At 36.2% G+C, this 27,052-nt stretch overlaps 1 protein-coding gene across 6 annotated transcripts in view; it reads right to left on the minus strand.

Annotated features, from left to right (window-relative positions):
• The window catches only part of DPP10 (dipeptidyl peptidase like 10), a 486,601-nt gene that overhangs the window by 125,573 nt on the left and 333,976 nt on the right, over positions 1 to 27,052 (minus strand). For all 6 annotated transcript variants that reach the window (XM_040561195.1, XM_040561191.1, XM_040561193.1 and 3 more), the window contains 2 exons: positions 12,334 to 12,428; positions 1,842 to 1,916 (listed from right to left, as the gene is read on the minus strand). In XM_040561195.1, coding sequence (XP_040417129.1) covers positions 1,842 to 1,916; positions 12,334 to 12,428 — 170 coding nt within the window. The remainder of the gene's footprint in view (positions 1 to 1,841; positions 1,917 to 12,333; positions 12,429 to 27,052) is intronic.

Below are 27,052 nucleotides of genomic sequence, written 5' to 3' on the forward strand. Positions count from 1 at the left end.
GATAAGATTCTTCTCAGGAGGTAACAGACTTCAGTGGCGTTATTTCTACTTACAAGAACTGAGGATCTAGCTGACAACACCCAGCTATTAACCGATTTTAACACTGACACCACCACTTCCAGAGGATGCAAAAATCATAATATTTTTCTGTTTTGAAAGTCATGAGCCCAGCTGGAGCACTCAGGAGTAAGCAACAAAAGCCTCATCCAAAGCCAACCAGGACTACAAGTACATGCTGTTTGCCAAACTCAGTTCCATTCCCATTTTAGCTGTTTTTCATCAATATAATTGAGCAAAGGAGATAGCTAGGTGCAAAACATAAATGCTGCAAGCCTTATCCCTATATGTATCTTCCAGAAACTAGACTGTAAAAGGAATTAAATGTTTCTTTCCATAAGGAAATATGGAAAGGGATTTCACCTGCCAAGTTATATAATCAGCACGCATTGAGAATTCTTTGCATGTCAGTGGATCATCTTTACTTAGGGACAGAGATTCAGCCCTGATGTGACTGCATGTATATGTAATAAGAAGTGATGGATATTTTCATGATTTGCCATTTTTCTGTATCAGTATACAATTACTAAGAAAATCTCAATCGATCAAACCCATCCAAAACAAAAATCAGAATACAGCAAATAAGGAAACTAAGTAATATTAGTAATTAATAAATTTTTGCACACAATAAAAAACAATGAGGAAGGGAAACAGCAAGGAGAAAGTTCGTTTCAGACAATAATAAAACTGGAACCCTCCAAAAACAAAACCAGTGAACCTAACAACAGCAGCTATTTCCTGCTTATTTGTCAACACACACTGTAAGAGTTTCATCTACAATCCACTAGAATTGGTAGAAAATCACCTACTCAGATTTAGTCCTAAATAAATGAATCATTTCACCTCAACACTTTTAGAATATTTCAGATTAGGTTTCACCATATTTTTTAGTTTGCAGATATAATTATTAAAGCTGCAGATATACAGGTCAATAAATCAATGTTAGCAGAGGCTGGAAAGCTTTGTACCCTAACCTGAAAATGAAATTCTTAGAACAATAAAATATTCAATGATCAAGAGACAGATATCATATTATTTACTGACACGAAACATTAAGTAAAAGACTATATTGTAATCTAACACAATAATGGTAATTTTTTTTTTTTTTATTTCTGAGCATTGACTTCTGATATTAAGGTAACAAGTATTAACGGGTAATTGTGAAGTTCAATGCTCTGAAATTGAAAAAGAAACATTTTACTAGCACTTTTTCTATGAACACTTATATGCATAGAGGAAATTCATAAAACCGTTTTCATTTTTTATTGTATTCCAAGATTTATTTTCAAAACCCGTATGTAGTATTACTCATTGAAACTTTTTTTTTTTTTTTAACAATTTAGTAGCCTTCAAAATCTCTCAGATTACTGAAGCCAGTGATAAAAATTATTGGACTTGAAACAGTCTAGATTTTTTTTTTTTTTTTAAGTATAGCTCATAAATGACACAAGCAGCTGTATGAAACAGGAAGGAGTATCAGAAGACAGGCTTTCACATCATCAGCTCATAACACAACAGTTTAAGGGTTATGAAACCTCTACTACATAACTGGCATGACACTTCAGAGAAGTCATGGCAATTTACCTCTAAACAGAGAATATTGCAATATTTCTGTGCATATTTAAATACACACTTTACCATCATTTCATTAGAAAGCTAGGGAAAGAGATATTAAGTCATTGAATCAAATTATGTTATGTGGAATTACATACAAAATAAACAAAACAACAAGGGTTTCAGAGTTTTAATTTAAAGGCTCATTTAAAAATGAATAGTCGGCTTACCTGTTTTATATCATATGCAAGAAGAACAAATCTTAAGTCTGGTGAAACTGAGTATCTTGATGCTTTGAAAGTTACCTAAATGAAGTAACAATTACAGTGAGTTTACAGAAAGAAGGATCATTTTTTTTTCTCTCCAAATTATCTTACCATTAATTTAAGAACTCCCCATTCAGAAGAGTTCTGATTAGTAAAACCTACTTAATTTTCATGAAAGAAGTACTCCAATAATTCTTAGTCTAGGCTGGAATGGGTAAAATGGTGACAGATCAATCTGGCATCAACACTAACTATGAATTAAAAATCTGATGAGTTTCTAGTCTTGATTGCAGGCACTAAGCTTAAGGATAAAAACTATAACCAATTCATTTACAGAGGATGAAGGAAAATGCTTTGGTTGGTATGTACTTCAGGAACGATTATAAGGGACATTCATCACTAGGTTAAACTTAAAGATAACATACGAAAAAGAAAAAAAGTCTGCAATATGTCTCTGTTGCTTTTCTTCCAATACCACATACATAAACATTTGCAAGACAACTTTCACTAAAGAAAAATTCTTTTTCTTATAAGAAATAAAATGCTTAGTGGAAAATAAAGTGGAACATAAGGTACCATTATAAAACTAACATTGCTTTATATCTAGCTAAGATTACAGGACACCCAATTGAATTCAGGCTTGTAATTTAATCAAGGAGTAATGTTGACATTGGAAAGAACTTAATGCATTTAATGTAAAAGGAAGATAAGAATGTGCTTTAAAGGGCATTGCAGGAAATAATTTTAAATGAATCTTGAGACAGGTCTGCAGAAGGAGATGGAAAGAAAGAAGTGAAAAATGGAAATAATAGATGTAGAAGAACAACAACAACAAAAAAAAAAACCAGAACCACAAAGATACAAGATGAAAGAAAGCATACAAATAGTTGTGCAAAACAACACCTATCCCCTCTTTGAATACTTTCCCCGATTTTGCTTCTTAAGCATCCTGTTCTGTTTAGCCTAATCCCACTGCTAATCTAATGAATTCAACAAGGGTTTAAGGTGCACTAACCAACAATCACAGACCAATATATTTATAGTAGCTGAGCTACTCCTAAATAACAAAAAAAAGTCTAATCTTCCAATAAGTTTGGAAGACACCACATCTTGACGTACAAATTAAAATCAAGTTATTAGGTAACATAATTAGAACCAAGTTATCCAAATGAAATCTAAAGAAAAAAAAATTTTTTGAAGACAAACTACGTATAAGAGCATGGAAGTATCAAAACTTAGAAGATAAGTCTGCAGTCTTGAGGAAAGAAGACAAAAATATGCTTTTAGGTTGTGTGTTTTTTTAATCTAAAAAGTACACAGAATAGATTTCTACTGTGTACAAAGAGCCTTTTATGAGATAATCATCTTTAAGCAGAGACTAAATCTATGAGCAACATTCCCTTTACATAGCACATCACTGAAAACAATTTTAGATAGGAAATTTCTCTACTTTGTAGTGGTTTATTAATTATTACCCCACTACTTCAGTCTTAAGCAATATATAACACATGCAGCTTTCCAAATTCATTCTCAGGGAATGTGGTGCTTACCATTTCCTCTATTTATTAAGAATCTTATTTCACTGATTATGCCACCACAAAAATAATGATGCATTTAATGCAAACACCTGAATAGCTCAGCTGCAAAGTATTGGTGATCTGAGGCATCACAAGGAAGAGCTACTCACTTACTCTGTATCCAGGTAGAATCTTGGGAATTTGGGATTTAAAATAATTTGAATCCCACTCAAGATTTCCTTGTTCATTCAGCTTGCACTCACATGCAAAATTTTGTTTGCTTCCAGGAATACCTTCGACACATGGTATAAGTGCAATACCAATGAGCTATAATCTCTTCGTTGCAGGTAATGGTTTTAGCAAAACAGTTTTCATTTTGTTGGTATAATGGGATTATTCTTGCTAAGAGGATCATAAAGCTATTTTATACTTTCTTAATATTCCACCTAAGAAACAAGAAAATAAAAACTAGAAGATCACAAAAAATCATGTGTTCATGGTCAAGGCTGATAGTACTGCTGATTTCTTTAAACTATCCTAAAAACGTAATCAACCTATTTTTTAAGCTGAATTTACGAACAATAAACAGAATTTCAGAGGGATTTAAGTGACCCAATTTTGTTTTGTTTTCAGACAAGAAAAATCATGGCAATAAATTCAGAAACCATACTTGTGTGCGCAAAAGAAACCTTTCTGATTAAAAACAAAACAAACAAACAGAAACCACCTGACTCATTCCTCCTGCCTAACATGGAAAGCAAGCTCAGAAACTGTGAGCTGACTAAAACAAAAGAAATATTTCAGTTTTTCCCCATAAATATGTCTAAGGTATTTCATCAGCCAACAGAAGCCCGACTCCATGACTGAAGAGATAAGATCACCAGGTGATGGATTTAAAAGAAAATTTTGGTTCCCTCCATAGGAGACTAGATGTATGCTGCTGAAACCCTGAGGAGATCGTGTATTGGGATGTTTGTTACAGGGATGAATTTATTTATTAAAAATAAATTTGTGAAGGCTTTGACCTCAAGGATTTGTTCCCAGAATACATTTTTTTCTGAATTTTAAGGAAAGTGTTGAAAAAATATCATATTGGAAACAGTGGGAATAAATAACCTCAAGTGTCTTGTTATCAGAAATCTGGAGAATGCTTGTTCCACTATCATGTCTGCATATCTGCAACTTTTCAAGCTTCTTGCTTTGTCAGGAGCTACTGAGCCTTCCTCAGGATGATAGAACTAAATGCTGTCCCTTATGATTCTGCCTCCATGGCTTATCTTTTCTTGATCTGTAAGAAATGTAGCTCTGGACAAATAAGCACTGAAACGGGGAGAAACACAGCTAATTAGGCTTTGTCCCTGGATGCAGAAGCAGGGCTCGTTTCCCTCTGCATCACTGCACAGTATCAGCTGGTTAGCAGACTGGGGGTAATCCTACCCTGTGCTGCACTGTGCACTCCACATACACCCATATCCTCTTTCCAAACCAGAACAGAGGAAAGGCTGAAGACAAGGAAGAAAGAAAGGTTATTTCCTTATGTCCTTAACATTTGTCTGTACTACCTAGCCACATCAAGACATAAAATGTCTACAAGAGCAATCAGCTGTATTCAAGCATAAAACATTTTGAGCAGATAAATTGTTGTTATCCCCAAATTAGTCACATTTCACCTGTACAGTCTTCCTTTCTTAATTTACAAATTTGTCATCAGTTTTTTCCAAGATTGCTGAATATGACATCATTTCACTTTTTCAGACATAAAAGAATGATCCTGTATCTGCCCTTGCATTTCTCACCCAATTGAAAACCCCTTGACTATATAATTATATCTCACCACACTTAACACTGAATTTCCAGGTTCCTTTGAAATAAATGCTTCATGTGATAAGGGTTTTCATTTTTTTTCCTGACAGTGATGCATGATCTCATGGACAAGCAATGACTGCAAGTCTGACTGCCACCAGAGATAACAAGGGTATTAGTCAAATGGAGGCAAAAGGAGATAGTGTCTTTTGCCCTTTAGTTTTCCAGATTCCTTCTCTTGTCCAGATACCAAATAAGTTTTGCAAAATGTAGTTTTGCATGGAGAAAAAAAGAGGATGAGAACAGCTTGAGACAGTATGAGTGAAAGTGAAAAAATGAAAGAGATCCTGTAACAGAAACATAATGCCGCCACACACACTGAAACTGGCTATTATTCCACCTTTTCATGCACGGGTGATTGAAATGGAAACCAAAATTCCAGTGAACGTTTCTCAAGTCAATATTTTGCATTGATTTTTTTAATTTTACATTTTGTGTGTTTTGCTATTAACAGAAATGCCTGTTGTGATTGTGTATAGAAGAGGCTTTACATTGGGTACCCCTCAGTATAAGCATGCTTTTATTTCTTTTTGCATCTACTGTAAAACGTTGTTTTTATGCTTCTGGTGGATTTAAACTGCTATAACATTTAAATCAGTCCCTTATTCATAAACTTTCAAAAATATGCCACAGAGCATACAGATAGAAGTTACCTCGAAGACAGTCTAGCCCACAGCTGTAAGAATGGATCCTTATTACCTGTCAAACAATTTACTCTTCTTTCATATTTTCATTTGGATAGTTTTAAGTGAAATAACACATCACATTTCAAACTCATTAGAGGAAATTTTTGCTTTTGCTGAATTCACTTATTTGTTGTTTTTTCCTTTAGTTTTACACTTCCTTCTGTTTCAGTTTCTTATACTTCTGCTTTCCCCAGAAATTTACATCTTTCACACTACTATTATTATTCTTCTCTATTGCTTAATACTCCTTTTACACATATTTAGGCTTTTAAAATTTTTGTTATTCATCCAGGATAAAATATTTCAGGAGTTCTAGACTGTCACTTTAATGCTGGTGGAAATACTACTACCTAGCAAATTATACATCTTTCTATATCACCTACCTATATCTCCATCAGAATTTTAATTTAATGATATAACTGAACACCTATGTTTGACAGCTCATTAGCATTCATTGGTAGGTATTCAGCTCAACTTATCAGACAGGCTTTGACCAAATGGCAATGCATAAGAGGAATCAGATGGGACAGAATTACAGTAGCTGCATAACGAGAAGGGATTTGGCATGTAGCAGGTTCCTAGAGTGGTATTAGCAATCAAGGGAGCGATGGGATTTTTCTTCCATTACCAGTGACTGTGACTGAAAGGAGAAGATGGACCACTGGGAGGTCAGATGAGAGAGCGGGGGAGAGTGGAGCCTAGCAGAAGAGCAAACCCTGTAGCAGTAAAAATAGGGGACCTCAGAGAAGAGAGTCTGGTTGTAATTAGGAAAATGCATCATAATTAGAATGTTGAAAAACTTGGGTTTCCAAGGTTACATTTCTTAACACGTTATTTCCCGTGTCACCTGAGCATTTAGTCCACCTCCAAAAATGCTCTGATTCTATATGTTGTAATTGTTAACAGTCAGGTTTCCTATCCAGTGTAAAAGGTGAGCACGCCTTAAAACATGATCCAATCTGAACTCTACCCTATGGAGGGGGCATCCTGGGTAGTTCTGAAAAACATAAACCAACCCACTCAAGTGTTTTCATGTGGATGAAGAGGTGATTGTAGGTTACAAAAAAGAATGAACAGACCTATGAATCTCACTAGAGCCTTGCACCGTTGTTTCTCTAGTAGAAAATAACCTCTAATGAGTAAACCACAGAATTTTTCTTCCTCTCATTCCTCATCTTTGGCATAGTTAGCCCTGAACTCTTTTCTATATCAGGGGTATTTTTTTAGAGAGATCCCACACAGAGCTACCCTAACCTGACATTATGGCACATACTTCATTGCATTTTATACATTGAAGCCTCCTGTACTTGGACAAACACCACTGGCCACCACCAGACCACAGTGACAGCAAGCCCTTCCATCTGTCAGGCCTTCCCCTCTCTCTGTGCAGTGGTGCAGTGCATCAATAAACCCTAACCCATAAAAACCCTGAAAAGGTTTTACTGAAAAGGCTTTGCTGAGGGGGTTATTTAACATTTAGAGGAGCATGGGAGAGAGGAGATAATGTTGCAGTGTTCATAACAACCTATTTACAACATGTGTGGGTCATTAAAATGTCCAGTGTTGCAACAATTACTAATATTTATGAGGTTATATAATGTTGTTTAATGTATTTACCATTATTCACCCTTTCATTAGGCTCTTATACAAGACTCTTAAAATATAAGCATGTAAGCTACTCTTGCAATTAAAGCTATATTAATCAACAAAGAAACTATAATTGCATTAAGATGCTGCACTGAGTTTCCCATCAAAAGAAGGGAGTGTGTGGGGACAAAACAACAACAAAACAAAAATAAATCAAAAAGAGGACTATCAATGAGAAGGGGTGTTTATGAAGAACGCTCTATGAAACGGCACAAAACAGTTCCTGCCAAAAGCTCTGTTCATACTAAAACGCTCATTCTCGGCTTTTGGCTGCAAGGCTTCCGCGGGGTTTTCACAGCTGGGCTGTCACTGCCTAATCATGACTCATGAGCCAAGACTACTTCTGCTCTGCTCACCCTTCTGATGCCATCCACTAATTACTAGGCAGCAAGAAGCAATCCCTCTCTCTCCACCCTTGTGTAAAAGATGGCCCACAGGAACATGACAATACAACATACTCTAGAGTATACTCCTGGCAAGCCCCTGAAAACAGGTTTGCAACTTATAGGATTTGTTTGCTGTGCACTCGGATGCAGTCTCCCCTTGAGCTTGAAAAGAGTCATGGAAAGGCACAGAAAGAAATGGGGAGAGAAGGTCAGCAACGGCTGGGCTTTAGAAGAGTCCAAAGCATACAGCTGGGTGAAGGCTATTATAACACAAGACTTTACAAGTGTAACTGTTGTCAGTTTGGACACTCTAGAATATTGTTGGGTATCACAAAGAAATCAAAAGCTTTTTATTTGATGACTCAAAGCATATCTAATCACCTATAATGGGAAAGCATAAGGGGTCATGGTAGATTCATTTCTGATCAAGGATTCTGGACTGAGTGCATGCAAGGCATCTGACTATTTTTGCATACATCCATGACAAAGGCAGTGGAAGTGAGACCTAACAAATAACAATTTTTACCACTGTCAGAATAATTCTGGCTTTTTTAAGAGAAAGATATGAAGGCAAAATTTCTAAAGGCTTCTTTCAGAGGTTTACAACACATTTGAACACAGAACATATAACAGTCCCTACCCACATTTTCTCTCATCTATTTGCTTTCTTCATTTTGTTTTGGGTTTGAGCACTGGAAAACAGATAAGGGAGGCTGAGCTAGAAGTATAATAAAGGACCAGATGGACAACCTCCCATGCCTTTCCTCCATACTTTCCTCTACAGCATACCCAGGTCTTGTGGCCAGGTTGTGTGGGAAGTGGTAACTTGCCTTTAGTGGCTTTCTGTAATGATTGATGACAAAAAATATAAATAAAATGTTTGTTAAACTCTGAAATTACTTAGATAAATGAGGCATAATGTCTTTTTTTTTTTTTTTTAACTGTAATGTGCAATAAAGTATTGCTAAATGCTGAATAACTGGTAAGCAAGTCACTTAGGCTCATGGTGATAGGCACCTCAGACAGATGATAGAGAACATATTGTAATCATTTATCGAGGCAACAGTGCAAGCATCAGGATGCCACACAGTGATTAATGTCCAGGGCTTTTTTTGGCTCCATCTACTAGAAGACCTGTCTAGCCTCCAGCTGTTAACATTTACATGCGGCTGGCTGAGAATATTAACTATTTATTAGGCAGCTTGAACAGGATGCACTACATGAAAATAGGCACAGGACAGGTATAGTTTAGAAAACATGTCTTTAAATTATGACCTCCAGAGAAGCTAAAAGATATTCATCATGCTTTAAAAGCTACTCCTTTCTCTTATAACACTGTATTCGTTACACATAAGATTGCTTTGATAGCAGTTTAATTATATAAAGGTCAGATTGTTTCACTAATAGATTGATTATAGAAAAGGATTCCATTTGAAGAGGGTAAATGAAGTGCAGTAATTTCTTCTACTGTCTGAATCAATCTTCATGAAACTGGAAAAAAAATACTCTAAGTCAGGAACTTTGCATACGTATTTCCCCATGGAAGACAAATGGGCATCTTAGAATGTCAAAACCCTAGCTTTTCTTCTTTCCATGTGCATGGGCACTTTTAAAGTTATAATTAAAAACTGTATTTTATAACACCTCTCTATATAACAAGTTTTTAACAAAAATGTAGTTTGCTTTTTTTTGTTAATACCCATGCATAGTAAGCATAGTGGCTTTTCAGTAGGAGTACCTTTGATTTTAGGCAATAAGCAACACAAAGAAGGATAAAAGAAATGTACTTTGCACAAAAAAATGGCAGTCTCCAAGATACAAATCAAAAGCCAGTGATCTGTACACAGTGGAAGACTGCTTTACAGGATTAGTAATAAGGAAAAACAAAAATGTCTTCTGCTGGTTCAAATACTGCCTGATCAGTAGTGACAAGGAATCATTACTAGTCCCTTCTCCCTGTGCAATGACTTTACTTTGGCAGTTCAGTTTTCAGTGGATAATTATCAACATTACTAAGAAAAGCCTGCCACTTCTGTGGGCTGCTTGAGCACAGGCAAACAGGAGAGGGAATGCACACTGAAAACAAGCTAATCACTCCCATCTAAAGGTGACTGTTCCGCAACTGAAACCTTTTTATAGGGAAGAAAAAGGGAACTTTCATTGCCACTGCTTATATTGGATCTGTGCTGTATTTTTTATTAATATAAGACAGCTCTGCAGAGTCATTAAACCAGCACCATTCTAATTATGCACTAGTGGTTAAGCAGATGTGACACTGAGTGGGGAAAATGTTTGATTAACGAGCCAGGCGTCTAACTTGGAAGAGTACTTTCAGTAGTATGAATTTGGGGACAGTGGATCTTATAAGAACAGGACAGCTTTTGATTTCAGATGCACAGTCTGCCTCTGTAATATTGTGATCTTCTGTTAGGATCACTGGCCACCTTTTTCAACAGAGACAGACAACTCAGCATGGCAACATTTCCGATTGCTCTCTGCCAAACATATGCCAACAAACTTACTGAGACTTCTGCTCTGTTTTCAACTTTTTATTCTACTTCCATGTAAACAGTCATTGCTGAAATCCACTGTATTTACATCTAACACTCTTAGCTATTGACTGTGTACAGAGTGAAGCTTTACAAGAAAAAACACGTCTTTATTTGACTCTGTTCCGTAGATAATTATTAAATGGTTGCTTGAATATTATCCATCTTGGATCAGTTTCCCACATTTAATTAAGTGTAGATATCTAGTGTCTAGAGCTCTGTCAGTCTGCATGACTTCAGGATGAATTAGCTCCATAAAAAAAAAAAAAAAAAAAAGAGCAACTTTCTGACAAGATGAGACACTCACAGCGTGAAGCAGCTTGTCCATACTGATCCATCATTACTTGGCATCACTGGTTTAGCATAATGGCCCGAATAGCTTGTCATGCTGGCAATAGCCTTTGCATGAGCCAAACACTTGCAGCCAAAAATGTATGAATTAATTTATGAGGAAACTTGTGGCTTGTCATTACAGTCAAATTTTAGAGCCTGAGATGTCCATGTGGCTACTTGCATTCAAGTTATGCGCTAAAGGTAATATGTAGGCCTGACACAGTTAATCCTCTACTTAGCCAGGAAAGCACTCACAGATACACACAGGTAAGAGGGAAAATATTTCCTCAATGTTTCGTGGTTTGTATTTGACAGATATTCACCTTTTCATCCACTTTTGTGCCTGCCAGTCTTTTTTGGGCTAGGAAGTACATAGAGACACATCCCAGCATATGGAAGGGTGCAGCTTACAGTAAGGGAGCCTCACACATGCACTCTTAATATTCAAATCTCTCCTCCCTTCTCATTCATCTTTACATTGACCTGGGAAGTCAGTGTCTAGTTCATTCTCCCAAACTTCTGCTCTCCCCTTTCTAGTTCAAGGAGTTAGAAGGAAAAGTCAGCAGGGGCTTAATGCTTTGAAATGAGGAATCTGTATCAGCAAAGGCCAGGAATAAAATCAGCCTTTGCTAAAGATCTCTGATGAAAATGAGTCAACCTTTTGGGTCTGCAGGTGCAAATATTTTTCTAAATTAAAAATACAGGGATTAGCAATAACAGCTAGTGGTCTGTATGGAGTATTTAGGAGGATTGATTGACACGCCATGCATTTACGCTGCAAAGCTCTGATAAACGAGAATTACAGGGTAGGATATAAGTGGTATCACTGAAACTAACCACATAAAGCAAAGGAAAATGTAGACTAAGAAATAAAACATTTCTTAGCAATTACTGCTACTCAGAAACATATGCAAACCACTTACTTATATACTGCTTTCTGGTCAAGAGGAATAATCCCCAACCATCTAGTTTGACGTTAAAGCACAGAAGAACAGGTAAACCAGAGAATACCAGGACTAGGAAATATATATATTATATTTGTAATTGCTTAAAGGAAAATTTTCATATGATTTTTGAACATTTTTCTCCATTTCTGACAGGAAAAAGCTCTCAATATTTTGGGTACAGATCCTTCATTTTATGAAGTCTCTTCCTATAATAGACATCAGCTAGTTTCACTAGCACGCATTCCAGGTATGATCGTTGAAATAGCCTGAAAAAAGCATGGACTGTGGCCAGAAACATATCCCCCAACGATTTGGTTATTTACACCTAAGTTGAATAAAACAACAAATAACTTCAGCCAGAAATCATGCACTGACAGAGGAATGGATCATACTTTCCATTTACATATAACCTACTCTAGATTATAAACACATTTTCTGTAATCTTTAAATATTACACTCACTGTTAAAGGAAAAAAAAAAAAAAGCAGACTAGCAGACTTCCAACAAGAAATAAAACTTATTACTTACAAAAGTTGTATTTTCCAATAATAATGTAGTTGTATTTGTTTCTACATTCAGTTCAATAACGTGTCCATTCCTATTTTTATATATCACTGCTGTATCTGCAACAACAAAGGCATTAACAATTAGCAAACACATTGATTACTTAATAAAATATCTGTAGAGAAAACAAGCATACTAAAGTCATTAGAATATCTTCATTACAATACACAAACAAGACTGAGAGAAGAATTGCATACGCCATAATCTAGTGGAACCCACATAGCAGGGTCTACATGATCTTTATAGTCCCTTACAACCCAAACAATTTTATGATTCATAATGAGTTTTGTTATCTTCCTCATGAGCTTCAAACAAGACAGAGAGAAGAATTGCATACATCATAACTAGTTTTGTTGATCAGTCTCATGAGCTTCAAAAAAATTCGTTTATGCCCTATGGCATATTCACCTCATTCAAAAATACGATTTCATTTAAATGGAAACATTTTATGTGGTGACAACATGTCCAGTGAGATTGATGTGAATGAAGTAACATCCTGAACCTAAAAATGCTTCCATCAAGAAATCACTGCCACTCTGACATTTTAAGGTCTGAGCGCATTCGCTATCGAAAGGCTGTATACCAAATCAAAGTTTTGCAAAGCAAAAACCTTTTACTGTACACCATGTTCACATACTCCTTGAACGTGTTTCTAAAAAAACCTCTGTACTATTCTATACCTCTGGTAACTGGATTGATAAAGATATGTACTATATCTGTCTTCTGTGTGATTAGTGCTGGGCCAAAGAATACCAGATCATCAGATAAGTGGCATGTTAAGAAAAAAAGGTTAAAGCAATATGTTTGTAAAACATGTAAAACACTGCAATGAACTCTGTCATGATTTTTCCTTCTACCACTTAACTTGATTTATAAGTTTCCATAACATAAAAAAACAAAAAACAAATACGTCTGAACTAAAGAAAAAAATATGAATTACTAAGTTAATGGTGGCTCCTGTGAAAAAGGCTTTGTATCTGTTTGTTTAAGTATTTGCAATGATACAGTACATGATACACAATAACTACATGAGCCTTGATTAAAAAAAAAAAAAAGTTGGTTCCAAATTTCTCACTATTTCTAAAAAGAGATCAAGCACTTACTCTTTGTTTATTTCAAACCCTTGTAATAGAAGTATACTTAATCAACTGAAACTATTTTGTTATAAAAATGTGAAAAGCATAAGAAAAGTTCTAAATTAAGCCTAAAGAAAATACAAAAGGACTTTACTAATCTTCAGTAATGCCTGAGAAATTCATTACAGATGCCTGAATTTTATGAAGAAGCAAGTAGACATGACTGGAGAAAAAGGTTATGCTATCATAAAAATATGCTTCACTTATTCAGAAAAATGTAGCTGTATTTTAATTGACTGCACAGAAGCTCCAGATATACAGCATTAGTGAAAGTCCTCTGGTATATTCTGAAAAATTAATGAAGCCTCATTTAAAGAGTGTACTAAGCTATTTTAGATTGTGGCTGGGAAGTGGGGTGGGATTGATGGAATTCAGGGCAGGCATATCAGAGCTGGATTCTAGGAAGAAAAATTATATTGTGAAGTGTGAAATTTAAAACTTTAGTAAATAAAGATTTCAAAATCATTTTGACAGAAAAGCAGTAACAATTCATAGAAAGTTACTTTGGTTTCAGGTTACTGGCTACCCCAGGATATTAAACTTTCTACAACATCTTTTAGATTCTTTTGCACTTATTTTTTAAGGTAGGCTAGCAATGAAAATTCCTAAGAATCTTGTTCCACACTTTTAAGGAATATTATGCAAAAAATAAAGTTGCCTAGCCAAAGTGCTGTTCCCAGTTATGAATAAACCAGAATGTGATAAATGGTGTATATAACCTAGAGACACTGAACAGCCATCAACAGCTCTCATGTTCATGCTCCCTGCTTGTACAGTGCTCTGAATGATGCATATTTGAGCCTAATGCACTACCCGGGTCCAAACAACAATATCAAGATATAACTCCTTTACAATTATCTACCTGTCCAACATGCCATGTACAACTGGTCAACAGGATTTTTAATATCATGCTTTATTAACAAATCCTACCAAGACAATTTCATTCACATAAAGAACTTGCCCTTAAAATTACTAATAGAACCAAGGCTAAAATACACAGTCCTAGGGCTCTTCTAACAAGTTATACACATGGTGTGCAACAACATTTGAAACAGCAGATACCACGAATTACATAAAGCAAAGCCTTTGTTCTTAAGTTAGAATCATATTTTATTCAAATGATCAGAACAGAAAACGGAAAGTCAGACCTCTCCAAAAGGCAGACTTTAGTGGACAGTAATTATACCTCTCACTGAATCCAGGCTTTCATCTGCATATTGGATTCAGTAGTTAACTCCTGAAGTGCATAAACTAAATGAACACTTACAAAATGCATGGAGATTCTCAGATAAAAGATTTCATCAAAATACCATGCAAGTGCTGAGCATAAATGCAGTCTTCAAAAGTAATCATATTAATTTCTACAGAAGTCTCATTCCAGTCAATAGCTTGCAGAGCTCTTCTCAGGCTGGATAATGGGACAGTAGATGGCCACAATGATGATTTTTTCATTGATAGCTCAGATGTAAGTAAGAGCCATAAACATATTTGTTTCTAAATTTTTGTTACCTAGGGTCACAAAGTCTACAGTAGAAAATAATACCCAGTCCTTAACATTGCCTATTCAAACAACTGTTTTTTTTTTTTTAAATATATTTTTATTATCTTGTTATCTTTGCAACAAAGAAGTTCAGGGATCCCTACCACTTCACAAAGCCATTCAGAGGAGCAAAGTTCCTCCTCCAAAAAATTCTTGTTTAATTTGAAGTGAAGTAAGAGTACTGTCATGGAAAAATCCTATGTCTGGACAGAAAACACAGTACTGAAAACTATATTATCCATCTGAGGACATCACAAAAATAGAAAGCATTCTATCTTGAGCAAAGGATAATGAACGCCACATATTTTCAGGTCTCCTGCTGTAGATGATGTACACAAAGCAATCTTTAAAACTACTAATTGAAAACTTTCTACTTTTAATAGTTCTCAAAGTTCTGATGGATAAGATTATTCTGTGCTAATAAAGGTGAAGAAAGACTACCAAGGGTCTGTATCCTGACAGCAATTCCAGATAAAATAGTGTCATTATGAACTTGTGATTCTTCCTACAAAATACTAGCTAGGAGTATAATTAATACCTGATAGCATTTTATGGAACAAAGATCTTGCCAGACAAATTTTGACAATGTTACATTTGATAGGGGCAACTATGCTGAATCTGTATATTGGGTTTTATTCATGGCATTTGATTTGTTTTATGAGACTGTGAATCCAAAACTTACATTATACAGAATTAAAGGAAAACATCAGGAGGACCAAAAGTGGTCTCACAAAGAAAAATGAGGAAGACCGAGTACTCCTATCAAGTGATCTGTCTCACCTGGTTAACCAATCAGAATTGTAGATAGGATATGGAAATTAAAATTACGGGTTTATATAGATGGATACTGTACTGTGTGTTGCCAGTGCAGTATCATGGTAAAAAGGGTTGATGCAATTCTTCATTATAAGGGCCACAAGTAAAAGTCACAGGGTGATCTTGTCTCTGGTCACAAAACTGGTGAGATTGACATTGTCAGAAAATGCACAGTTCCTGGAATGCACACTGCAAGAATGTGAAATGAGTAGAGAGGAGCGCTAAGAAATTGTAAGTATAACTCTGGGTCAGAAGGCAAATATAACAATGCAAGGTTCAAATAGCTAAAATTATTCAGGTTAACAAAGAGAAAATTCAGAGACATCTATGTCACATATATATAGTTACTGAAAAGCTGATGATGTACATGGAGGTAGGAAAGCATGGAGGAGCTCAGTAAAGATGACAGAATTGGCAGCCCTGGGACATTTTTTCTTAAAGATAAGCTTTGGATCTTTATGTCAAGAGTTAGTTTAGTGTGACTGTGGGTAAAAATATAAAAGGTTGAGTTCAGATAGCTTCTGTGATCATTTCTGGCTTGGAATCTGTAGATTTAACTCCTTCTATTGATTTTCTCATCCCCTTCTGCAATGAATCTTTGGGAATACAGGACTGTCTGCATGACATAACTTGTATTTGTAGCTCTGAGTTAAGGCAATTTTAATAAAAATCTCAAACCTTTGGTTTTGTTTTTTTTTTTTTTTTTTTAATCGACTGCCTGTGGGATCAAGGGATATTTATTTTTCCTTCTGATTCATAATTTGTCTGCTGTTTGTGCCTTCTACTCCACTTTCCTACAAACTATCAAATATTGATCTCAGCTGCAGATGGGATACTGGTGTTGGTTAATGCTGCACCTCGGTTCAGAGAATCCACGTGGGTGTATGCTTGCTATAATGGTCAAAGGCACAGCATGCAAATTCAGTGAATCTCAGAAGAATAATCCTTCCCAGGCAGACAAAATGTGCTGCCCTCTTTTTCCCATCTCATGCTGCACCCTGCAGCGTATGGTTTGCTGGGACTCAAACCTGCAGAGATGGTTTGAGTATGTCTTCCCAAATTGTTTCACTTGTTCGCAGAGGATTCAGCAAAGAGTGCTGTAAATATCTTTCCTGTTCTTTGCCCCTATTGTATATTTAAAGTTTTTCATCAGAACTGCAGTATCTAGTTTAACTAACCTCATTGGGTTTGTTAGAAGACTTAATGACTGTGAGAACAGGGTAACAAACTTGGTAATTCAGCAGTCACTCTGTCAATAGATAGAAAAGGTTATGGTAGGTTTAGCTCTTTTTATTAGATAACTCCCTTTGGGAGGAATTTATTCCATTTTGATTTTGATCTTATTTCTAAAGCTGACTCAGTGACTGCCTAATGAGCATACGGGTCTGTAAACCAAACCTGCTGCTGAACAGGTTCCCTGCAAAGTTCTTTGCTTTCACAAAGAATGCAATATTAAATAAAAAATTAAAAAAAAAAAAAAAACCTTCCTTGAAAATAAAATTATTCTGTGATTATCACATCATAATAATTTCACCTGAGTCAGCAATATATTACATTCTTACACAGAACTGTATTAAAATTGTCTGTAGAACAAACAATAATTTATTTTAACATTGTAAGGCTAAATGTCTAAGTCCTTATGCTTCTGTATGTTTTTAAAAGTAAGACTTCATCACTTGCCCTATCTCTAGGCAAAGAAAGTGAAACCTTCTTCTTCCTTCTACATTCCTATCAATAATATTTGGATAAATAAATAAAAAAATCCTACATAAACACTACATATTGCACTTTGCAAGTTTTACCTAGTAACCCCTTCAATTTGTGACAAACAAACCAATCCTTACGATAGGCTATTACACAATAGCGATGGGCTATTACATAAATACAGCACCATCACAAGCCCAATTGTCTCTTAAACAAAAGCAGCACATTTATACATAGTCTTACTAAGGCTATGGTTCCTGTTTTAGGTTCACCACTGGTAAGGCTCATGCTCAGGATATGAGCTGTTGGCAGGAGTTACAGCTCTATACTGTGCTTGGTGTTATATACACCTTATTCCAGCGAATGTCAAAGTACAGGCAGAATATCACAAAGTGAAAAGAAATCAATGTAAAATTTTTCATATTTAACCAGCAGCTTGAACCCCAACCTAGACAATTCTGAAACAACTTCTTTACCCTCATTCATTGAATTGGCAACACTGTCAAGTCCTAAATGCTACAGAACTCATTTGCAATATTCCCTTTTCTAACTAGCTTCACATGGCATCATACCTGTTCACGTTTTCTTTAAAAAAAGATAAATAAAATTGGAGGGAAAAAATGGACTAAATCCCACCCTGAATTATATTGATGTCACTGAAAATCAATTATCCTAATGTACTAATGTAAGAATTTGTCACAGGGTCTATATGGCCTTTAGCAAATTAGCTTTCTGAAAGCAGAATGCTGAATTGTGGTGGTTTATTTGATGAGCATAGACTCTGATTTCACATGTCACTGAACTTAAGCAACTCCAACTGTAATTTAAATTATGCAGACTAGGTTGAAAGGGCAAGGGCCCATATGCTTTAAAGCTAACCTTCTAAGTTGTGGCTAAAGCTCCATATTCTAAACATTTAAAAGCTTGCTACTGTTTAAAGACTGCCTCTATTATCTTTACTCACTATGATTATATCTGTAAGCAATGCTATAAGAAGTGGTAATTGCTCTGGTGCAATCATAATTGCTTTACCAAATAAATAATCTAATTATTTTAAATGACAGTTGTGAAATATTAGTCTATTGCACTATTTCTTTATTCCCTTTTGCTAACATCCCCCAAATGAACATTATATTTTTCTTTCAGCATCTTGAAAAACAAGATTTACTAAAAGAGAATCCTTACCCCTTACTGCACAAGAATACATTTAATATTCAGCACAACAACTATTTCCTGAGAAACCAGCCTTTTCCTTGTTTAATTTTACAGGTACATCCTTCTGTTGTGCTAGAATCTGCATTACCCATCATCAGAGGTTTGCGTTGCAAAGAACTAAAAAAGAAAAGACAATGCAAAGGGTAACAGATGAAGAAGATAGACGAGCTGAAGTGATTTGCCTGGGGTCACGCAGGATGTCAACAGCATGGTGAGGAACTCAAGTCTCCATTTTTAGTCCTGTGCCCGATTCACTTTCACCTCAGTATTGATCTGACTTTTTATTATTTGGAAATTTTCTTCTTTTATTTGTGGTATCTGCATATTACATGACACAAAAAGCTTCAAGCTACTGATCACACGAATACTTTTCTTTTTTTTCCCATAGAGTTACTGCAAGAGATTTTGTGTCTGCCATAAACTGTTGAGAGACACATAGTTGCTGTAAGAGCCAACAGAAAGCCGGTCATGTCCTAAATGTGAAAGAACAAAGGTGATGTTATATGTGTCAGTATGTCTGTAGGTCTCTAAATCTGGGATATGTTACAAGAGATTCCAGACCAGTGGAGATATGAGACAGGATCAGTCAACTACATATTAAGCATTGAGGAAGAGTCATCATTGTCATACTTGTAAAGATCCAACAGCCTGAGGAACAAGTGGTGATTCCCAGACAAAAAATCATTAATCCTGCCCTGCATGGCCTCCGAGAATTTATGGAAATTCAGAGAGAGAGCTTAGAGTCACTAAAGCTACAGGAGTTAGGAGATTTCTTAGTCAGAGACTACAAATATTCTGTACATGCTTCATCTTACCCATGCAAGAATTATGTTCCTACCAGTGGGTTTACTTTATTGATTATTATTCTTTTATATTCTATTCACAGAGTTTTTAACATAATGTGTACATTTCCCATTGTGTTTTTCCCCTGGGATTTTATGACCATCACAGCAATCCAAGCTTATCAAAACCACAAAAACTGCCTAGCTTGTAAATCTACATTTCCACTCTGTTTACTGTGATTTACTTCAATAATGTCTTCAGATGCTAATAGTGACAAGGAGTTTTGTTTGCTTTGTTGGGTGTTTTTGTTTGTTTGTTTTGGGGGGTTACTTCCTACTAAACTTGCACAGCTGTTAACGTAAAATTTGTTTACAAAACAAGAATACTTTGCTAAAATAGGTGCTACATTGGAATTATTCATTGCTAACAAGGTTTGTTTCAAGATAATTCCTGAATTAAACTAGGGTGAACTAGTAAATTATCACCTTCAATGGAGACATGCCACGTCCAACTTGCTAGGACCTGACTGTACAGTGGTTTAGAATTTATTGTCTTGAAATAGTTTGAAGAATTAACTGGTCTATAAAGAAGGTACACAGAGCACAGACAGCTAATTGCTGTACTTAACACTAAATCTTAGTACAAAGTGTGCCTAAAAGAGCACAAAAGCACCACACACTGATACTCTTTAAGTAGTCACATCCTAATTTACAAAGAGTGAATATCACAGAAACCTGAAGAGCTTTTGTTCATTTTATTCTTGATGTTCTCATGATAACACAAAACAGGAATCTGAAGGTGTTTCCTCCATATTGAGTGAGGACCACAGCAAGAGAAGCTGACACATCCCCCCTCTCCCCAGCAGAGCCTGCCTTTTGCTTGGCAGGGGGGTGCCTGCTGTTGAGACAGGAAAGGAGCCCCAGGTTCCCTGCTCTGCATCCCCAGGGCTCCCATTTTACATCAGGGCCGAAGGAGCTTGCTGGTCATATAGCAGCCTCAGTACCCAGCCAGTCTGGGTACCCAACCATCAGATATGAAGGCAACCTCTCAGACAGTTTTGAGAGTGTAACTAGCATCTAAAAAGTGGAGGAAAGAGAAGAAGAGACATCCCAGTGATGCTGAAAATCTGAGTATCTAGAATGAGGAGGCCTTAGGGCAGTCTTTTGAAATTATTGGTAATGTTAACCTAAGGACTCTAAGTGCTTGTCTTCCCATTGAAATTATTTACTGAGCTTTTGTTTGTTTAAATAAAATTCTGCTTCACAGCACAAAACAGTTAGCAAAAGAGTCATCTTTTTTCTTACATTTGACATTTTTTTATAATACAAACATAAGAGGAGGTTGATACCTTACTGTCAACACATATGTCAATCAGCCTTTGCTATACCCAGTATTATTAGAACTACAGATGGCATTTCATTAAATTGATTATAGAAAATGTCATGCTAATTAAAATAGAGAATGCTTTCTGATTTAATGAACAGGAGGTGCTAGACAAATCTTTGTCTAATTAAGTGTTTGCTAATTAAATAAAATAGTCATTTACAAAGATATTACAGATACAGATGAAATTTCAATATGCCAGACAAGTCACATGTCAGCTGAGCAAGATCTGCATTACTTTTCTAAAAGTTTGGGCTCTTGTTAGTAGTGCTTTCAAGAAAATATTTATTCAGCACTAGTTTTATAACGTAAACTCTGACTTGTCTAAAGAATTAATCCCTTTACATAGAAAATTCCCTATTCAAAATGGTTTGCACCATTTGTGGTTATAGACACAGGTAATTCCTGTACTTCCTAACTTCCCCAAGTCTTCTACTTCTCTCTCCCTTGTAATGCACAACACAAACTAACCAAATAACATGCGGAAATCTTATGGCACAGTAGCTACAGAAATGGAAGCAGCAGAGTCACAGTAGCATCCCTCCAGAAACCAGCAAATTAGCTCTGCTGAGAAGGTCAACTTCGCAATTATTACAGAGTCATATTAATGGGAAGACAGAGCCCAAGACAGCAGATCCAGACTGTTATGCTAATATTGATGGATCCATCAGCCTATTCAAAAACAACCAGGAATTTTTTGAATTATGCTTTATTGTATGCCGTATACTTGTGTAGAAAGGGGCAACTAGCACAAAGTGGGAGTGCAGGCATTTGCACAAAACCTATCCTCCTACTTTCTTCAACTCCAGAATAAAGTGATCAGCTGCTCTGGACTGGCCAGAAGAGTTAAAAATCTCCATCCTTTATCAATGTTTCCTCCTCTTTTCTGAATAATACCATCAGCTGTTATATAAAGTCATGCTCCACTCGTGCCAACTTTCAGTGGTCTTGGTTGTATTTTTCATCAGTGTATGAAAATCTACAACTCTCTCAAGAGGCACAATTCATTTACAGAATCACAGATTTCTCTACCACACCATTGCACATGGTCCTGCCTCATAATTACAACTACTGATAATCCCATGCCAGCACTTTAGATGGGAGAGAGGAAGCAGGCAGCTCCTGAGTATTAACAAATCTGCTGCAGGATTGATTTACAAGGAAAAAAAAAAAAAAGTGAAATATATAGTGCAATTAAACCAAGCCTTCTTCAGTTTGAACTAAGCAGGTGATGAAATATTCACTGCAGAGCTGTGGGAGGGAATAAGGTGGACAGTGACCATCAGCCACAGGCAGTAATGTCTGTACCAGCTCAGCTGGAAGAACAAAACTGTCTACTGCCTAAGCAAGTCATTTCTTCTGTATGTGTTGGGAAAACGTAAACACAAGAGAAGGAACTGAGTTATTTTGCAAAGACATGAAAGACATAGCTAGATAGTATGCAATGCATGCAAACACAGAGTGTGTAGCTGAAAAAAAGTCCCAGGGACTCTACTGGGCCTTAATCCAGACATGCTGTGGGATCTCAGTACTCTGTCAAATTAGTTTTCACAGAAACGAAACCACCACACCCAGGTTTCTGAAAGACACATTCCTGTTCTATGTATTGCCACAATAACACAAAGCTGATGCAAGTTAGAAACTTCCAAGTTTTTCCTACAAGCTTTTCAATTTATTCACTGGTAACTTAATAATTGTAACCCCTTGAGGACTTTGGTCCTGCCATCCATAGCAGCTAGCAGAAATAGCTTGCTGCAGCTATTTCTTCTCTAGCCTTGTTGGATGGAGTAAAAGCTATTTCATCTCCAGTCTCTCTGGATGGAGAAATTTTCTTTCAGTTCACTCCTGCCCTCCTGGGACTCAGCCTGGGAGGGAGTGCAGCACCTCTACATGGTCTGCTCACTCAGACTTCCCAAATCCAGGCTGCCCCAGCAGGGTCTGTCATTTTCTCCATTTCAAGGGCACACTTGGATCAATGCAGCTACAGCTGAACTCCAACTTTCTGCAATGGTCAGTTCACCATGTGAGAGCAAGATGTTAATTTACATCATTTCAGGAACTAATAATTACAAAAAGTTAAAAGAAAATAGGAGTTATGCCATAATTAATCTCCCATCAGCTATAATACAAGTTTAGAACACAACTGAGCAAAGCACGGCAAAGGAAATGAATAAAAATAAATGAAAATGCAAATGCTAATTGTGCACTGCCATAAATGGGAGCAATTATCTAGCTTAAACAGCAATCAGCTGATGGACTAAAGCACGAGATTTGTCTATTTCTGCCATTCCTCCTCATACCTTCCACACTGAAATTCTTTTAATGCAGAAATTTCCATCATTACTGGGAGTAAAATGTTAGGGATATTCATTTCCCACCACAGAGGAAAGCATTGAACATGATTTCATGGTGTTGAAAGCTAGGAAAATAGACTCAAGTTTATTAGTCCATTCTAATTTGTTTGAAATGCAATTAACAGTAATACAGCACCAAGAGAAAGGGACAGTATTTGTGACAGAGGGCTTTCCTAGGGGCTACATGTGTGCCTTGTGTGCCACACAATGCTGGCCTGGCCCACCAGGTTCTTCCTTCTGAATACCATATATGCCTATACCTATGCTTTTATTTAGCTGTTCCCTCTGTAAATAAATAAATAAATATACGGGCTTGAAATTGGAAATTCTACTCTATGTAAGATGCTAAAAACTGTAGAGAGGGAGAATAGAGAAAGATACACCAGCACTTCATTTTTCCTCACGCCACATCATGCAGTGACATCGGGCATTTTGTAGTGTAATTTTGCCAGCACAGAACAGTCCACCTTTTCCTAAATTTCACACAAAGCTGCTCGGCTTTCCCTACTCCGTGGAGATATTTTTGTTCAGGAATAAAAAGGTGATCTCTGCTTGCTCTCTTGAATTGTACTGAGGACCATGATTGAGCCAGCTTGGCAATGGACTCAGCCAGCTGTTGCCCAAATAGCATACATGTCTCTGGACTATTGAAAAAATCAGGGAACAAATTGCCAGTCTCAGTCACACAGCATATCCCAGCCTCTTCTCCAGACAGATAATCAGGTGTCTCGATACAACAGCACTTCTCTGACAGCCTTGGGAGCTGACCCTTCTACTGAGACTGTCAAGAGGATAAGCCAGATGGGACACGGACAGCTCTCCTCTGGAACAGGCAGCATGGCCCAGGGCAGATTTCACACAGCTCATTATTGGCAGGGTTGTACTTTGTATAACAAACAGTGATTTCAAGGTAGGAATATTTATATACTTCTCTAGTCCTATATAATTACAATTCTCAAATAGAACTGGCTATTTCAGCCTGCGACAGAAACATAAGCTTTCTGTGCCTTGAAAGCACCCCTGACAGCTCAGCACTGTTCCTGCTGCAGTACTCTAGATGTGACATAGACAAACCCAACAAGTTAGAAAATTAAAATTCACTGGCTATGCACATATCACAGTAAGAGACCAGTCTCAAGGCTGCAGTTTGCTCACCCCCATTTGTTTACATGAACGCGTCTCAGCAAGCTGATTCAGCCAGGGCTGGTGGCTCACTACCCCTACCACCCCACTCAGGCTGAAGGCTTGCAGTGAGAAGATCACGAGCGTAATATTGCAGTGGTCACAAGGCTGTCCTTAACAAGCTGTGTAATGCAGCCCTGGAGAACCCAGCAATCCCAGCAGAGCATGTGAAAGGCAAGCGAGGTCATAACAGAGGATCGCTGGGTTTACGCTCACATTGATGATGCTTATTATTTACTACTCTCCAGATCATTCCCATAGTACATGAAAATTGTGCTAAGTCTAGTATAGATGTAGTAACCTTCATCTTGAAGAGATTATAATCAAAATAGAGGGTAGAGAACAAGTCATTATGCAATGTGATCTTTAAACAATAACTGAAAGCAAGAACAATCTAGAGACAGATTATTTGCTACTGCAAAAACTTGCAGATGGTTTTGTGGAAAGTAAGCATTCACAGGCAATTGAAAGGAGAAAAATATATAGGTTTACTACCAAACTAACTTTACCCAGATCTTATCATATGTTTCATTCAGGACTGGACAACTTTCTAGCAATGTATCATGTCTCTAACTTTAGTCAATGAAATCAGATGACAATATATACTTTTCCAAAAGAAAAAAATCTATCAATCCCATTAAAAACTTTTTTTTCTTTTAGAATATGGTGGCGGCAAATAACATTCCATTTTGTTGCTCCATTTTCTTTAATTCTTAATGACTCCTCTTCTTCAAAACTAGCTTTCTATTATAACAAAAACAGAAATCACTAAATTTACCACACCTGGCTTTGCTATTGTAAGGCTGCATCAGACACACAAAAAAATTACTCATTAGCCATTACACAAGCAAACTTTCCTCTGTAATGAACAGGTTGACTATCTTGAACCTTAGCCTGTGGTCAGTACAGGGAGAGAATAATCTAAGAATAAAACTAATCATCATTATCTACTGGAGTTCATCATTCAGTGACCAGGAGGATATTTAATTCTACCCAGCCTAATTTGAATGACTCTCTACTGTTTTTTTTCTGTGACTGGTATACCACAGGGTACATCCACGTTGACAAAGGGTACTGAATCTTCAGTACCCAACAAAACCAGGAAATGACTCTAAAGACAACATTGCTTCAGATTTATTTAATAATATCAGAAATATTAATGCTTATTAATCAACAAAAATAGAAACGGTTCCAAAATTCTGGTTCTGGATACATGGATGCAAGCATCCTCCAGTGCAAGAAATATGCTGTCACTTGGTGGAAATATTTGTTAATATAACTGCTATTCTGGCTAAGAGTGAACTAGGAATCTTCAAAGCTTAAAGTCTGAGCTTCTACCTCTAGAAATAGTGATATCACCATCAACTGGATGATAGCAATGTATTCCATTTGAGATGGACAACATATGGTAAAAGAGATTTCTAATTATCTTTGAAAAACAATCCTCTCTATTTTTCATTAGTTTGTGTTTAGGTCTGAGAGTTAGATAGCAATAGGTGAAAGATCGTGATCTTAGATATACAGTTTAGATCTAGTCTGAAATTTTGTCATAGATAACAAGACATTTCTTGCACCTACTAATTTGCTGCAACTGAAAGTGAAATTAGAATTCTAAAAATCTGACCCTGAATAATAACTTAATATATCTGGTGCAACATAAATGCTTCTGATTTTAATAAGTTTTTGTCACTATGTAGTAGGTACAAAAAATTCAGTAAACCTTTTGTATATTTACTCTCAGCCCCTTTCTGCAAGATCTTTACCACGTGCTTCAGTTTCATTCCACTGAATCCAACAGCTTTGCTAGAATTTAGACATGTTTGTTAAAATCCTGACTCTGCTGGAGTTAATGAGAATTTTGCTTCACAGTGCAGTGGATGCAGAATTTAGCAGGTGCAGCTAAATGTCACGGAATGACATGATTAGCAGGATGTGCTTTTTTATTATATACTACCAAAGGATAAACAAAATATTCAACATTATTATTAAAATAAACAAAAGGTTGGCAATTTTCTGTTCACACTTAATTATTTAACCTGCAAAATAGCAGGTGTCTCATTCTGATTTACAAGAAAAACATGATGATTAAATGAAGATCATTAGTTCCTGAGAATTATTATGCAACCAGAAATATGTAAATCACATCATAGTGCAGTTTCATTATTTTATTTATATCTTTTTGTGAACCTAAAACAGCAGACTAAATTTTTATTTTTTTTTTTTGTACTGAACAGTCACCTGGACTTTGAACAGGAGTTAGACATTTGAAAGTTACATATGCCATTAAAATTTTTGTCCAGATGTATTAAATCCTGAATATCTAAATTTAATTTATGAAATGTAAGCTTAAAAGGCCTTGTTTTCATATGCATTCATAATTTACCACACTATTGGAGTTCATGGGAAATACCCATGCCTGTTAATTTGAAAATTAAATGCTGAGTGTTTAGGTCTCTGATCAACATAGATATGGAAACACAGATTTAGCACTAACATTTGAAAACACTGGCAGAATGTCCTTTGGCATTCAATTTTTGCAGATGTCATTGTATGGACTGGACATGTATTTT

The sequence above is a fragment of the Cygnus olor genome, chromosome 6 (assembly GCF_009769625.2).
Source record: "Cygnus olor isolate bCygOlo1 chromosome 6, bCygOlo1.pri.v2, whole genome shotgun sequence".
NCBI lineage: Eukaryota > Metazoa > Chordata > Aves > Anseriformes > Anatidae > Cygnus > Cygnus olor.